The 16,309-nt window shown below is 36.3% G+C and overlaps 1 protein-coding gene across 24 annotated transcripts in view; it reads right to left on the bottom strand.

The window, feature by feature from the left end:
* Nucleotides 1-16,309, bottom strand: part of LOC107096037 (voltage-dependent P/Q-type calcium channel subunit alpha-1A-like) — a 104,694-nt gene that overhangs the window by 29,137 nt on the left and 59,248 nt on the right. For 12 of the 24 annotated variants that reach the window (XM_015392492.1, XM_015392494.1, XM_015392507.1 and 9 more), the window contains 13 exons: nucleotides 10,707-10,806; nucleotides 10,381-10,541; nucleotides 9,607-9,747; nucleotides 9,324-9,525; nucleotides 9,079-9,243; nucleotides 8,504-8,614; nucleotides 6,023-6,106; nucleotides 3,947-3,949; nucleotides 2,577-2,693; nucleotides 1,477-1,542; nucleotides 1,171-1,268; nucleotides 906-1,056; nucleotides 81-208 (listed from right to left, as the gene is read on the bottom strand). In XM_015392492.1, the coding sequence (XP_015247978.1) occupies nucleotides 81-208; nucleotides 906-1,056; nucleotides 1,171-1,268; nucleotides 1,477-1,542; nucleotides 2,577-2,693; nucleotides 3,947-3,949; nucleotides 6,023-6,106; nucleotides 8,504-8,614; nucleotides 9,079-9,243; nucleotides 9,324-9,525; nucleotides 9,607-9,747; nucleotides 10,381-10,541; nucleotides 10,707-10,806 (1,527 nt within the window). The remainder of the gene's footprint in view (nucleotides 1-80; nucleotides 209-905; nucleotides 1,057-1,170; nucleotides 1,269-1,476; nucleotides 1,543-2,576; nucleotides 2,694-3,946; nucleotides 3,950-6,022; nucleotides 6,107-8,503; nucleotides 8,615-9,078; nucleotides 9,244-9,323; nucleotides 9,526-9,606; nucleotides 9,748-10,380; nucleotides 10,542-10,706; nucleotides 10,807-16,309) is intronic. The other 12 variants (XM_015392496.1, XM_015392500.1, XM_015392511.1 and 9 more) reach the window with 1 other exon arrangement.

The raw sequence follows: 16,309 nt of genomic DNA, 5'->3' as shown, positions 1-16,309 counted from the left end.
ATACCAATTATTACCCTTTTGCTTTTTATGTATGTGTGACTGTTTGGAGCTGTAAATTGCCCATGGTTGTTAGCACTCACCAGGCAGCAGGATCATACTCGGCCCATATCCTTACATACTCATCCAGGTGGTGAGGCCCAAGAATGGAAGAATCCCTCGTCAGGTACTCAAAGTTGTCCATAATGACAGCTACAAACAGATTCAGCATCTGCACACATATGCAATTGAAGACATATTAAGAGGAAACAGAACTGAATCATTAAATGGTTGTCTTATGATCAAATTGTCCTGCAAATTAATTTTTTTTCAATGAAGTTCAGTATATATGTGCCTTTATGTCTTAAACTTAAAAATAAATGCAATCAAAACCACGTTTTGATTGCATTAGCAGTTTATGCGATAGAGTATTATAAAGCACTGCAGATAATTGTGAAATAGGAGAAAAATTACATGTTTTTTTTAAGTATTTCACAAACAAACAAATCAGATAATGTGATCTCTGTTTCAATTCAACCCCTCTGAATCATATATTTTTTCATAATTATAACTTAAAGACCTTTAAGGTCTGCCTGCTTTGCACATCAATATATTCTTTGTTTTTTTTTTTGTGGGGGTAAATGACCCTCGGCAAGATATTTGCAAAGTCAAAGACACATTATAAGCAACAGTTGGTGCAATCTGATGGTTTTCTTTTGTGAGAGATTTGACCAATTTAGATGATAAACTGATCGCGACTGCATTGTTTGATCGTTTGGATCAATCAACAGGAATATGTGCATTTGACTTGAAAACTGCCTGTATGATTTGATTAAACTAACTTTTGCCTTAAGTCAATATGTGTTAAATTGGCACCTTATAAATAAACTGAATTAGATGTAAATGTTAAGTTTAGGTAGGGTGCTTACCAAGAATGAACAGAAGAAGATGAAGGAGACAAAGTAGAGGTAGGCCACCTGGCTGCCACACTCTGGCTCCGTGTTTCCTGACAGGGGGTCACACTCTTTACCCCCAAGACAAGCCAGCATAATCTCATGCCACGCCTCCCCTGTTGCACTCCTTTAAATAAATATAATTCATATCATCTGTTTAAGAATTCTATAAGTTCTTACCAAAAGAAGGAATTTACAAGAAAAAAAGTGCAAAAAAAAGTTCAAACATGCAAATAAGCACCTAAAGAGGAGCATCAACGCCTGGACAAAGGTCCTGAAGTTGTTATGTTCGTTGATAGCACTCTCTCCATCTTCTTCAATAGCAATATTCCCAAATAGCTGCCAAACAAAGCCATATCATTAAAACATTAAAGAGGACATCATGTAAACTTAAAAAAAAAAAAAACACTAAATGTGGAGACAATGGCTATAACCATATTCCCTTTCAGTGTTTGCATTTAACCATAGTGATTAACACTCTTAATTTGTCTGTACTTTTTCTCACACTGCATCTTTAAAGCACACTTTACTTAAAGTTTCAACCCACCTGCATCCCAATTATGGCATAGATGAAAAACAGCATGGCAATGAGAAGGCAGACATAAGGCAGCGCCTAAGGAGGAACACATATGACAGGAATTTATAGCATGTAATTGTAAACCACAACAAAATGTAAACCACAACATGCAGACCACAGTCACCTTTTTAGACTTAAAACCCTGGACTACTCGTAATATAATCATTTTTATCTCAAAGTATGTTTAGCATTTAAATCAGTGTGAAGGCCAGAACATTTCACGCCTGAGCCAAAATGTACAGCACATATGCATATTTTTTCCTTATCAAAAACTGACATTTTGGATATCAAGGAGAGATTTCTTGTAATCTATAATTAATAAGACACATTTTTAAAATGTCTTTAACTGTAGAAAAAAAATGATGCTACTTTCTTCTAAATCTGTGTTGTGCATTAAGCTTCAGATGTAACTATCTGTTTCTTGCTTTGTAACTGTGTCAATATCAGATATAAAGGTTTTAGCAGAAGAATCTTGTGTTAAGATATTTGTGAGGAAGTTGAATTAAATATTCATGTATTTCTTATCTGTTATGGTAATGTATTGAACATATGTATGTAATAATTTCAAACAGTTATCAGTTCATAAAAGTACTTATTTCTATGAGACATTTTAATACACACCACTAATATCAGATAAATGAGGTATGCATGGTATAGATCAGAAATCTGCAATATATATCATCTTTATTAGACAAATAGTATTCTGCCTTCAGAAGAATTGCATTTAAGATAAGTAGAGTGTGTTGTGTGCACATCAGAAACAACAATCTAGAAGTTTCATATATGAACTGATTTGGAAACATCAGCTTTATGGATGCTAACTACTGATAATCTAAAGATGTTGTGTTAATTTTAATGCAACAGTGAGAGTCATCATAAGCAGATGTCTAATTAGTATATACTGCAAATATACCTTTTAGGGACTGTATGACTTTATATATAATCACCTCTTATACACTGATTTTTCAGTACTTATTAAATCTGAGCTGCATGTATTATGATGTGTTATGTTGTCTCAAGTGAATGCATATGTCCTTAGCATACATTATGTTCTGTAATTGGAAGCAAACCTTAAAAGATTGAACAAAGGTCCAGAGCAGGATACGAATGGTTTCTCCTTGTCTCAGCAGCTTGATGAGACGAGCTGCCCTGAACAGCCTTAGGAAACTTAAGTTGATGAAATTATTCTATAGAACAGCCACATCATGACCAGAGATAAAGATAGATGGGGAGGTTGAAGATAGCAAAGGACAAGGAGAGGGAATAAAAAGAGGCAAAAGATGGACAGAGAAGAGGATTGGGGTTGGAATAAAATAATACAGTAGTTAGTTTAGCTGCAAATTCTGCAATATATATATATGCTTAAAAAATGATAACGCAAATAGGAAAACAAAACTAAAAGTGGTTTAGGTTTTGAGTAAATATGAATTAAATAATAAAGAGTCATACAAGTCAAAGCAAACCATACTCAATTTAGCAAGACTCCAACAAGCTATTCATATCCATTAGATCGGGCAAACAGCAATGCAACACAAGGGGAGAAAGAACATTCAAGTCTATAGTTTCATCCAATTAGGAAAAAAGTTACTAGTATTTGTGGTAGAGAGGGTGAACACTTTGAGTGCAGGACTGTCAGGACATTTTCTTTTAAAGACAACCAAATGCACTAATTCTCTAACGGCAAAGATTCAAATTTTGAAGCATGACGAGCAAAAAAACATGCAGATGCAGAAGAAAGCAAAGCAAACAGCAGCACATACATCAGTTTAACAAACTGAAGAAGACAGATAAGACACTACTGATGTCACAATCAAAAAAGAGCAACAAAAGTCCAGTTTTAAAGTTCTCACATTTGCACTTTAATAGTTGTTTTTGATTTTGTTACTTTTATTTGATTTTCTCAATTATTAAAAAACATCTACAGCATGTGTTCTCCCACTGTTTATCACAGATAAGAACAAAAGACTGCTGTTTGAGAATGGGTGCTGAAAGGAAGCTGACAGAAGCACATGCAGGTTACTGTACAGCTTTTGGTGCATCACCATATGTGTTTGTGTGCACTTGTTTTGTGTGTAGTGAAAGTAAAAAGCTGCTGCCAAAGACATGCAAGGGTCATCATGCGTCACTTATTCCCTCTGCCAGGAGCAAAGATTCTGAGTCCCTGTCTTGGCAGATAATAATAAAAAAATAAAAAAAACCTACCAGTACATTTTAGATGTGTGGGTGAATTTGTGAATATTGTATGCTCATATCGCTGAATGTCAAAGGAGTTTTATTGTGTCCTAATCCTTTACAAACTGTGCTTAAGTTCTCAGTAAAGGATACACAGTGAGTGTTGTGAGTGAGCAAACCACAGCATGCACAGTTCACAAACATAAAACTGGTTAGGATGCAGTTAAAACACATGCAGCAAAATAAGATCTCCAAAAAAATTACAAACCATCTACATGTAGATGTTGCAGACATATGGTTTATAGCAGCACATTTTGGGGATTTTTTTGATTGATTCGAAGAACAACCAGACAGATTGACCAAGCCGGTTGTCATAGGTGGAACACAGAGGTTTCATAGTGCATTTTGATTGGGCGAAATCACAGGAACAAGTCGAGGGGGAGAGAAGGGGGACAGGGCAAAATTGATTACAGAAGGTCGTTGTAAAGTTTGTAGATGATTTAAAGAAAGCATGTGAAAAGATAAAAAAAATTACAAGACAAAAATGAATGGTCATAACATCAGGTCATAAGTCAGCACAATAGTTTGTGTCAGTGAATAGATTTTTCACATTATGAAACTGAATACAACAACCATATAAAACAAACAAAAAAATTTATCATATAAATTTGAACCACTACCACTAATCATATTCCAGGTATTGGGTACTTTTAGTTCCAAGGTATAGAATCCTTAAGTTAGAAAGTCTTGTGGTTTTAAAACCATTTTAGTTTTTGCTAAATTGTGGTTTAATCATCATTCCAAAATAAACAAACTAAAACAAGTCAGTGCACAGAACCCATCTAAGAAATAAGTCAAAAAGCTGAATAACTTGTTATGCTCATTGTCTTAAAATACTTTGTGTGTTTACTTTACAAATATATCTATAGATGAAAAAAATACCTACAGTACATCTTATGTAATTTCCTTCTTAAATGAGACAATTTGATATCTGAAACCTTTAAAATTGCCTGCTGGCTCTTTGCTCTTTAAGATGGAAACATTCCACATTTTAAACAAATTATTTCTATTAAATACATATTAAACACCAACATTTTTAAATTAATAAAAAAACAGTTTCATACATATGCAAAACAGTATTTGCTGACTGCAAAGAGGGATTTCAAAGGCATTCACATATTTCTTTGTAAATTTGTATTGAAGATGAGTATCAGAATCTAAATTTAGAATAAGCAAAATAAAGTAGTTTTTATTTCAAAACAAATTTAGTAATTATACATTTATTTACATTTAGACTCGTAGCCCATGCCTACTATCTGTTAAGATCAAAGTACCTTGGATTAGATTTATTACTCCCATTGATAAAACATTTTAATTATCATAAAAAGTTCTGCTTGAAAGCATGCAGCACTGTTCTAATTCAGTCAACAAGTCTTTTTCTGACAGCTGCCAAGAGAACAGCTACTGCCTTTCTGCAACGTATTAAACGTAAAGTTTGGTTGGCTTTCTCATATGCTTCATCCAGGGAAAGAAATGTGTACTACTTAAGCATACTCAGAACAAGGTATTTGAAGAAGTAATTGGCATAGTTTGGCGTGAAGAACTTGACTGATCTGCTGAGACTTCTGACTTCAACTTCATAGAAAACCTTTTATATTAATTAGAGTGGAGATTATGAGCCAGTTTCTACTAAATACACGAGATGGTCAAACCCTTTAAATACACTTGTGAAAAACGTGTCTTCTCATATTGTTTTTTTAGCAGTCATCACAATTAACCCAAACCATAAAAACAGAAATGCTCTTATGTGTGTAAAATAACTTGTATAAATAGCTTCTATAATATAGTGTATATAAAAAAAAGCATTTTGTCAAATGTTGATTCAGAAATTTCTTATATCTGAATCATCACTACAGCATGAGATTATTGCTAGAATCCCCTGACATAGCGAGTATTTAACAACTGAAAGAAGCAAATAACATGACTGGCTACTTGGACAAGCTGTTAAGTGGGTCTATGTTGAGCATCAGCTTGCTCCCTGCTGTGCAGACAGTGGCTCAGAGTTAGCTGGCCAGTTCACTATCTCACCAACTGGGACAATTATATAAGACTTTCAAGAGATCGCCACGCATGACTGAGCAATGCCAGACTCTGGGTAATATCTAACTCATGCTCTCCCCTTATTCTCTTGGCTTCTATATGTTTTTGACAGCCACTGATTCAAAACTTGCCATAATACACCTAACTTAAACTGCACTTTCAGAAGACTTTTTTCCAATTAAAAAATGTGGGCTTTCATAGGAAAACACTTTTGTGCATAAATGGCAAAAAAACTGCTACTTACCCCAAGCTCTGTAACCAGGATGTCAGTAATGCTGCCCAGAACTGTCACACAGTCAAAAATATTCCAGGCATCTTTGAAATAGTTCTGAGCAGATCAAAGAAGAGGGGAAGAAAGGGGAAGAGAAAGATATGGGAGGGAAGTAAAGCAGAAAATAAATTAGAATAGAGAAAGAGTGTGATGCAATAAGACCACATAGGTGGAATACAATAAAAGAAATGAGAAAATGGATATGGTACGATTAAATGGAAGGTTAAACAATTAGAATTGGGAAGTGGAAAAAAAGACATGTCAGACTCTGACAGGAACAGAAGGAAATTAGATAAGACAAATGGAGCATCACTGATGGTCTATTGGATAGATGCCAGTAGACAGGTTAAGGACAAAATGTGCTGCATCGGACAACAAAAGCAGCCATCAAATGTCACACATTGCAAGTTTTGTAGACTCACTTAAGTTGCTAAGTTTGAAGGCTCTTGCTTACAAAGCTTAGCATGCAATTCAATATCCATACATGAAATATACAGTAGGTATGAAACCCAGATCTGTATTTGTTTTTTTATCTGTGTGATTAATGTTTACGGGACACATTAATACTCTGAACACCCCTTCTTCTTATTTAGCTATTGCCTATCGGCAAAGGTAGTTAAAAATGGGAGCTATCAAAATAAAGCACCTTGATACACACCTACAAACACACACATCTGGTCAGGGACAGTGTTATCTGTTTAAAATGCCCATCCTGTCTGTATGTACAGTTCATCCCTCTCGCTGAGATTCAAATCCTCTTCTGCTGTCTACTCACACCCTCACTGTACTCTTTGCTTCTATTTTTGCCACCAATATGTCATTCACTTGCTATTCTGCTAATTACTGCAGTGCTGTTCCCACACTGTCCTCTATCTCCTCCGGCCATTCAGTCAAAAAATATGCTCTTTTCCTGCCTTTTTTCCTCACAACACAAGTTACCATTTGATCCCTGTTAGATTCATCTGCCTTTACTGCTTACAGAAAGTTAAATGAAATTTCAGTTTAGTTGGTCTTATTGGAAAAAAGGAGAAAAGAAACAAAACAAATAATAGGAGTTTTAACTTCAGATACCCTTTCTAAGAATTAGTTTGGGATCACCATTCATTAACACTGTTTTTTTTTTTTGTGTGTTTTTTTTTTACAGTGGAAGGGGATAAAGAGATAGTAGCAGAACTGCTTTACATGGGTCACACTTTTTTCACTGAAAAGAGAACTTTGTCCCCTTTTTATTGTGCTTGTCTACACTATTCACCTGCTTGATTATTGCTGGAGGTCTAAAAGTCTGTTCAGACCGAACGCGTTGTCTGCAGTGATTTTCGCAAGCCCTGCATGGAGTTCAAAGCTCTGCAATGCATATGCTCAGTGTTTACACCCCAGACCACATCATCAAAGCTCCAGCTGCGTGAAGCTGACACCCCACCCATGCTTAAAAACTCAGCAAATAGACTGAAGCTGGGTTCGAATTCAGTGGCTGCGTCCTCCGTTGGCCAGATTTGTCTGCCAATTACATCATAGCGCAGCACCGAGGTCTGTTCAGATTTGAAGACTCCTCCTTATGCACTGGCAAATGCAGCCTTCCTTTTACGCGTTTTGAAGGACGGGTCCAGTGTATCCTACATGGCCTCTGGTATCCCGTGATTCACTGCGAGTCTAAGCAAGCCGGCTTCTCCGTGCTCAGAGGAAAAAATTACTTGGCGCTAAACAGTGGTTAATATTGTAAGTGCAGTTTAATATAATACAAGTATCTGAATAGTTTTGTCAATTTTTTTATGGTTATTGAGTCAGATATGTGGCAGATAATGTTTAGTTATTGAAAGGTTTTATCTGTCCTCGTGTAAATGGGTTTGGTTGACATTAAAGAACAGATTCCAATATTGTGTGGGGACTGTAAATCTGATATTAATGTCAATGGTACTGATTCTGAAGTTCCTCAGAAATGTAATTAGCATACAGAACAACAGTGAGAACTTCGGCATCTAAAGTATGCCTGCGTTTTGTGTCAACTGTTGCTAGGCGATAGAGCATATGGGTACTGAAAGCCGGAGAAGGATGGACCTGTTTGAACCCATAGCCAAACTCTTACGGTCTCCTTATTTTCACGGACCTTGAAGGACCCGGTCCAGGTAGAGGGGGGACACAGCCATTAAGATCAAACACATCCTGAGCTTTGCAGACTGCGATATGCAGAGTTTTTGGTGTAAGTGTCACAATCTTTACCATGGCAGATATTTAGATATTTCAGGATTAAAATGTTTCAGCCTGTTTTTTTTTTTGTAATACTTGTTTGGGTTCAAACCGATGAAATGCTATTCATAAAAAAAACTTTGCACATATTTGCATTCCATGATAGCATTGATAACTATTTTCTTTTATTTCGCATGAATTCGAAAAAACAAAAACATATTTTTCTTGCTACTTTTAACAAAACATAGACACAAATACATATGCACTCACCAGAGCTCCAAAGGCGATGATCTTGAGTACACACTCCAAGGAGAAGAGGGACGTAAAAACAATGTTGAGGTTGGCCAAAACGTCATCATAGGTTTCAGAAGCTCCATCGTACTAAAGAAAATAAGACAACTTACTACCTTAGAAATACGGTTAACCTCAGTAATTCTTAAACTTAAAATAAAAAGCACTATTTTAATAATACGAAACTTTCCAAGTACTACTTTCTCGATATATGTCAAACTTTAAATAAAAAGCACTATTTTAATAATACCAAACTTTCCAAGTACTACTTTCTCGATATATGTCAAACACTGCATGTAGGACTTTGGCTTTGTTGTATTAAGTCATAAAAAATAAATGTAAAACATTGTTATCTACTGGCTTGCTTAAAGTCACTTCATTAACTCAGAATACTTTTATTAATTTAGAGAACTGGCATCTTTTCTTTTGTTGCTAAAGTGCTTGAAAGTACACGTATACCCATATATTAATTTGATCAGTTTGTATTGTATGTAAGTAACAAGAAAGGAAGCCCAAATTCTGGAGCTACGTTAAAGTGTTTCATTATGACTTACCTTCATCATTAGCACCACGGTGTTGAGCGCAATCATAGCCATTATTGTGTATTCAAATGGCGGCGAAACGACAAACTCCCACATTTTGTACTGAAAGCTCAACTTATTCTGAGGCATGTGGCGAGTCAGAGGCCTGGCGTTGATAGCAAAATCTATACACGCTCTCTGTTCAAAACAAAAAAGAACATTTGATACTGGTCTCAGCTAAATTCTTGGAACTACAATTCTCACTTTATAATCATTACCTCGTTCTTTTCTAGACTATATTCTTCCATCATTTTATCTCCTTGTTCTTGGAAGGTGATGATAATGAGAGCAACGAAAATGTTGACGAAGAAGAAGGGGAAGACCACGAAGTACACCACGTAAAAGATGGACATCTCCATCCTATATCCGGGGCTCGGGCCCTGGTTCTCATAGGTCGCATCCACTGAATGTTTCAGCACTCTGTGGGGTAAAGGATTGGTTATCACATTGAAGAATGGGTAAAAATATTCCACCTTACTTCACATATGTATGGTAGCTTACTGCGGCCACCCCTCTCCAGTGGAAACTGTGAAGAGGGTGAGGAGGGCCCAAGCCACATTGTCATAGTGGAAATCGTATTTCTTCCATTCCCGCTTCTGCGCCCTCACTTCGTTATCACGTTCATACACCAGATATTCGCCTCTGAAACACATGTCACATCATCGGTTTGGCAAAAAGTACTTGAATTTGGTCTTTTACATATACATCTTTAAATATCCCTGCCGATCTAGAAGACACCATGGGACGGCCCTGCTGTGAGGCTAGTGGCCGGTAATGTTTGTCAATGCAGGTCCTTGATTGTGGGAGGTCCTTCTGATTATGTGGCCACTTGGATGGTATTTACGGAGTGCCGTTCCATCTATCAGGAGGTGTGTCACCTTGGTACCAGGTTTCATCAAAGTGCATCAAGGTGTTTCAGAAGCTCTGTGGCTCCAGCGATTGCCATAGCTCCAGAGAGGACCAGAGAGGACCAGGGTTGATCCAGGGAACCATCCAAGGACAGGACCCAACCGAGTCACAGGTCCAATCAGGTCCAGAGGTCCCGGATCAGTTGGCAGAAACCAAGCCCATTGAAGACCAGGCGGAGGGAGCATGTGCTGGAAGCACATCTTGTGCTGCCACTTATTATCCCCTAAAAATGTTTCTGCTTGTCATGTCCTTACTGTTTTTGCTGCAAGGTTTTTTAAGCCGGACCATAACAAACCAGAAAAAGAAAAATATTGGCTTTACAAGCAAGCAGTATAAGGCTGTCCCCCAGCATTTCCACATATTTACCTGCAGTCGCGCTCAAACTCTTTAGATTCATCAGTGCAGTAAAAGAAACGTCCCTTGAAGAGCTGCACAGCCACCACAGCAAAAATGAACATGAAGAGTAGGTAGACAATCAGGATATTCAGGACATTCTTTAGAGAGTTCACCACGCAGTCAAACACAGCCTGAACAAAGACAAAGATAACAGGAGAAGAGTTACTGGTCAATCTCTAAAAAAAAAAAAAACACAATGACATGAATTTTTCTCTTTCTCTAAAGTCAATTAAAACAGAACAGCCTTAGTTTTGGTCTTGAGGAACCCTTCTTCCTATGAAGCAATGTGAACATACCTTTAGCTTGGGAAGCCGTTTAATGGTCTTTAGAGGACGTAAGACTCGCAAAACCCTCAAAGATTTGATGGTGCTGATATCTTTTCCTTTGCTGCTTCCCCTACACATAAACAGGTCGACAAACACACACATAAATACAAACGTTTGAGGTGGATAGAGCAGTATATAGATTTCTGGATACCAAAATGGCAGTGTGCAGCCATTTTTTGATTATCATTGATTCGAGTTGACTCAAATTGAGTAACTGCGTCAGGGTTAATAACATAGCAACACATGCAGCATTGCTATATAATTACACTCCATACTTAGTTCTAATGTCTCTTTGGTACTGTAGCTACATGCTAGAATTGGTGTTTTTAAAGCTATATTACATGCTGATTGCTAACTTACTACTGCTCTATTACTCTACTTACTAAACATTGCAATGTATTTCAATGCTTTACACATGTGGCTAAAGCCTTGGCTTCTACATGCCCAGCCAATGGTGAAATCTATTCATGCTGCATTGAAACCTTGCTTCCATGCTGAAAATTCTCAGTTTTTCAGCAGCAGCCAGAGTGATGGAGAAGGGTATAGTTTGTAGGAATATTCTAGGAGAGTTTCAGTGTAGAGTCAGCTAAACATATGGTGACACCTTTGGAAGTGTCACCATAGCTTATTAACTATGAAAAAGATGATTATAAAATTTGAGTATAAAAGCTCTCTCAAAAGTTATTGCCATTTCTGGTGTGCATTTTACTTGATCTTCTATCAAGTCAACAAAATCTCAAATGGGAATAGTGAAAAAAAAAACCTTGAGTACAATTGTTAAATTGGGATTAATATTTTTCATGAATAATGAAATTACAAAACCACAAGTCACAAACTTTTTGTTATTCTTCCTGTTCTGCTTTCTAAAAGCCTGTTGGGTCCCAAGAACAGACCTCAGTCTTCTTTTACAAATCGGTAGATGGAGCTTTGACCACCTACTTCCATTAACATTATCCCAAAATATTTTATAAGATTAAGCTTTTTTGTTTTTTTATGTTTTTTCTTATGCTAAACTGCTTTTGACACAGGCCTTTGATCGTTATATTGACCCAGTAACTGACAGTTCACTATATTTTTTTTATTTAAAATGGTCTGTCACAAGTCTATGCTGCTGTCATATTAAAAAAGTTGCCTTAGCAACAGAAACATGCAGACAGTATTATCCCACTAAAGGATGCATATTATGTGGGGAACAAATAAGCCATTTTTAGCATTCAGTTTCTCAGAAAGATATTTCTAAAACTTTTGGAACAAAAAATTTCCAACTTTACTTTAGTTTTTCTGTACTGTGCTACCTCCATTGGCCTCCTCTTAAATCTGCAATTTTGCATTATAAGTTGTTTTCTTTCACTCTAAGTTATTAAAAAATATTTCATCAAGTTAATCTAAAATCAGTTGCACCTATTTTTATTCTACACAAATCTTAGCATACTCTTAACTGTGGTAGTGGATCTTGTAAAATAAATTACTCAACGTTATTTCTTTACCCTGTTAAAAATGCCCACTGAAAAAGGTTATGTTTAATTTTTTGACTGTAAGAGATTATCCTCCTGTAATAAAATATATTTTTTAAGGTTTTTAACAAATCTTGCCAGTATGTTCCCACAACTATCCAGAGCGCTGGTCACAATTGACATAAATCAACATAAAATTAATTTCTCAATGTACATACTTTCAACAGCTTATCTGAGTTGTGACAGTGTACAAACAATCTTGTCTCAAAGGACTCTTAGTCGAGACAATGATAACGAGTATTTCTTCATGAGATTCCAACTCAAACTTTAGTCTAAGAAAACAAATCTAAAAATAAATCTAAAATATAATATTTTAGGCTTAGTTACACAATATTTAAGAAATAAAGATTAGCCAGCATGAAATATAGTATGTCAGATATGTTAGTTGACACACTGGCAATTACTCAAGGAGTTACAGATTTTAAAGTAAAAATAGATATAAAATAGGAAACTTTCCAGTTTTTCCAAAGATCTTTTCACTGATATTTTCCCCTAAATTTATCATGCTTAAATTTTTACAATTTGGGTGAAATAACAAAGTTTAAAGGTTTCCACAGAGCTGGCAGATGTTTATAAAGCTGTGAGATTCTTCCAGCTGTTGTACCAGATGGCAGTCTGCTGGTGGTGATTTACAAATTTCTAATTTAGTGTGCCACACCTATCAAGTGGTTTAAGCATTTGTTTGAAGAACTCCTTTTCTTCATAATATGTTTCATTTTTTTAAACATTCTTACCTTTAAAAAAAAAATCCACAATGATCATAACAGACATTTTCTGCTGCTGTATGTCTGTCATATTTTCATTGGGGCTATTTTATATCAAACCTTCCATGAGATCATAATGTTGCTTTACAGCACAGTGATCGATCTGACACAGGATGCGGGTTCAAATGAGGTTTACATGTGTTTAAAGCAGAGTTGTTTCATGGTGACAGGTACAAACATCAGCAGGGATGAGGGATGGATGAATAGAGAAAATTGAGCGTGTTTAGAAGAACAGATGCTGAGAGTGCAGAGGGAGATGAAGAGGAGAAAGACTGAGCAAGGCAGAAAACATTACCCGCTGCCGCTGCTGGTGATCCGAAGGAAGAGATGAGTGAGAAGTGAAAGACAGTAAGAATAAGGATAAGAGATGACAAAAGACAAAGGAGAAGGACACGGGATGGGACACAGAGAAAGGAGGTAATACATCCATACAAGTGACAGAGTAAGAAAAAAATAAAAGGACAAAAGGATTTCTCTTTGTTAGATAAAGCTCATATAATGTACTCCCTCTACCAAAGCAAAACATGCACATAATATAAACATTTGACTAGTTGCAATATTTTCAAAAACAATATTTAAATACGTAAATTAGAACTTCCAGGGTCCTTACTGAAATCCAGTGGATGAATGACTGGATGAATGACTATATTGTAACTAATAACCAAACAAAATTTTAACTGCTAATAAAAAAAAAATAAAAATAAGACTTAATACTTACGTATTAGTAAATAAAATAAAAAGTGACTATTTTGGTATTTGTTTAAGCACTTTTTCCAGTCTGAATAAAAAATCCAGGTCTGACTGTAGAAATAACTGGAATGGCTAAAATTGCGACAAACAACACAGCAGCTCTCAGACCTGACTGATTGGATTAAAGGAGTGATAAACATCTCCAACAAGACTACTGATTCTTTCTGGAGTGCTGCTTGATTTCCTGCAATCAAATTAAGGTGCTATCTTGATGGGTATGAGTCTGATCTGACTGGTTCCCATCTACACAATGTCCATTAGTTATAAACCAATATTGTGGTTTAGACTAATTAATTAACTAATGAACTTTTGAATCAAAAACATTTATGACTGTTTATACATTAATTCAAACATTTGTATGGAAAACAACTTTTGTGAATGCTACAAATTCAGACACAAAAACCTAATTGACAAGTTATGCTTTTCATAAACCTTAATGTAAACACAAATCGATTACACTTATACATAGGCCAGGACAGGGGATTGGTTAAAAGATAAAATGTAAAAATGATCCAGAGAAAAAAGACCCAGGACAAAAGTTGGCATTATTCAAAGAGCACCACCACTAAAGCCCCTGTGTTGTTCATAGTTTTATGCTTATGTAGTAACAGCTCTGAACAGCTCTGTGATTATGAGACATCCAAATGCATGGCACTTGACAACAAATGTTTTTAGGCTAAAAAAATATCTAATATTTGATTTTTTACAAGTGAATAAAAAAACAAGTTAATATCAGGGTGTTAATCTGGGTAATAAAAGGGTAAAAGTATCAATAACAACAGAATTAAAAAGAAACATAAAAAGAATTAGCCACATAAATTAATGTCATAAGTCAAATAAATTTACTTGAACTACTGATAGTAATGGTTGTTAACTGTTGATACAATTGAAATTTGTTTTATTGATAATACCGAATCAAAGTAAATGCTTAATGTCTTCAAAACGCAAAAAAATATGTTGTAATATGTTCTAAACATATTTTTTTGTGTTATCTTCTACTTTGATATATATATATATATATATATATATATATATATATATATATATATTAGGGATCGGACGATTTATGAAAACCGTCAGAATCGTTCGGTTCGACTGTCTCGGTTCGGTTCGCGTGTGTTTCGTTCGGTTCATGCGCTGCTCCTTTTTTTCATAGAGGAAGCGATTACACTCCAGAGCAGAAGGTGGCGGTACTGCGACCAAAGCCAACCGCCAGTAGTAAACAAGAAGAAGAAGAAGCGAAGCAGCTTAGCTGGGTTTAGCAGGAGAAAAAAATCAGTTGTTGTGGAGAATTGTGTCGGACTGGCGAGTGGGAAAGAACTGGAGTTGGAAGACGCGCCAGCAGCACTTTATAGGTCTGCTGTATGGGAGCGCTTTGCATTTAGAGTGACCTACGATGACAGCGGAAAGAAAGTTGTGGATAAAAGTGCAACAGTGTGCAAGCATTGTGCAACACGTTTTGTTTATGCTAACAGCAACATGTCATGCTAACCCCGAAATCCCTCATACTCCGTCAGCAACCCCCGCTGCGCTCCAGACCGGCTGCGCAAAGCAAAGCCTACAGCCCCCGCTGTGGCTTCGTCCGCTCCCCTCTGAGTTCCTTGGAGATGGTAGAGAGCATGTAACCTGACAACAGCCAGATGCATGAGCGAGACATGCATCTGGCTTTTGTCAGGTTAGAGAGCATGCGCCAGATGATTAAATTCAAAGCAGCAAAACATACGGAAATGATCCAGGGTTTCTGCGGATCATTTAAAATAATTACAATCCATTATTTTTGGGGGGATTTTTTCATTAATTTCATAATTTTTTATGGAATTTCGGTGTAACAATCAACATGTATCGAATCGAAAACCGTGACCAGAAACCGTGAATCGAACCGAACCGTGGATTTTGTGAATCGTTCCACCCCTAATATATATATATATATATATATATATATATATGGCATTACAACATCAAGAGGACCAGCTACTACATTTCTGTTTCAATTATGTGTAACTGTAAGCAATAATTAGGAAGCTGGTGTAAAAACCAATGCCTCAAGATTTAGCAATAATTAATTCAAATACTGCCTAAAGTGTCATGATGTTACACTTAAATATATGTTTTATTCAAAATGTGATTTACCATCTATCAACAAGTGGAATCTAAAAACAATGTCAGTGGGTTCCTATAGTAGCTCACCAGCTATCACAAGGAAAGGTTTACCGCTATGCAACCATGTGGCCATAGAAAAACACACATGCATATCTTATGTTTGTAATTCTTTGTTTATACCCAGAGTTACACTCTAACTTTAACTCTAAGCTAATTCACTTATGAACCTTTTCCCAGCCATGCAGATTAGGTAAAGTTAAAATACCTGCTTTGTGGAGGAGAAGGGCATGGAAGCCAAGTTCAACATGACGTGGCCTGGCTTTGCATTGGGCCCGCTTTAAATCTAGACCGCCCTAGGCTCTAAAGGGTTACAGGTGCAAAGGGTGGTCCTCCCCTCTCACAGGGTAAAGATCAGGTTGGTTAGGGGGGATGCGGGGGCTCTATT

The sequence above is a fragment of the Cyprinodon variegatus genome, unplaced genomic scaffold (assembly GCF_000732505.1).
Source record: "Cyprinodon variegatus isolate N-32 unplaced genomic scaffold, C_variegatus-1.0 Scaffold594, whole genome shotgun sequence".
Lineage (NCBI taxonomy): Eukaryota > Metazoa > Chordata > Actinopteri > Cyprinodontiformes > Cyprinodontidae > Cyprinodon > Cyprinodon variegatus.
Note: the sequence above shows the minus strand (reverse complement) of the source record. Positions and strands in the feature narration are given on the sequence as shown.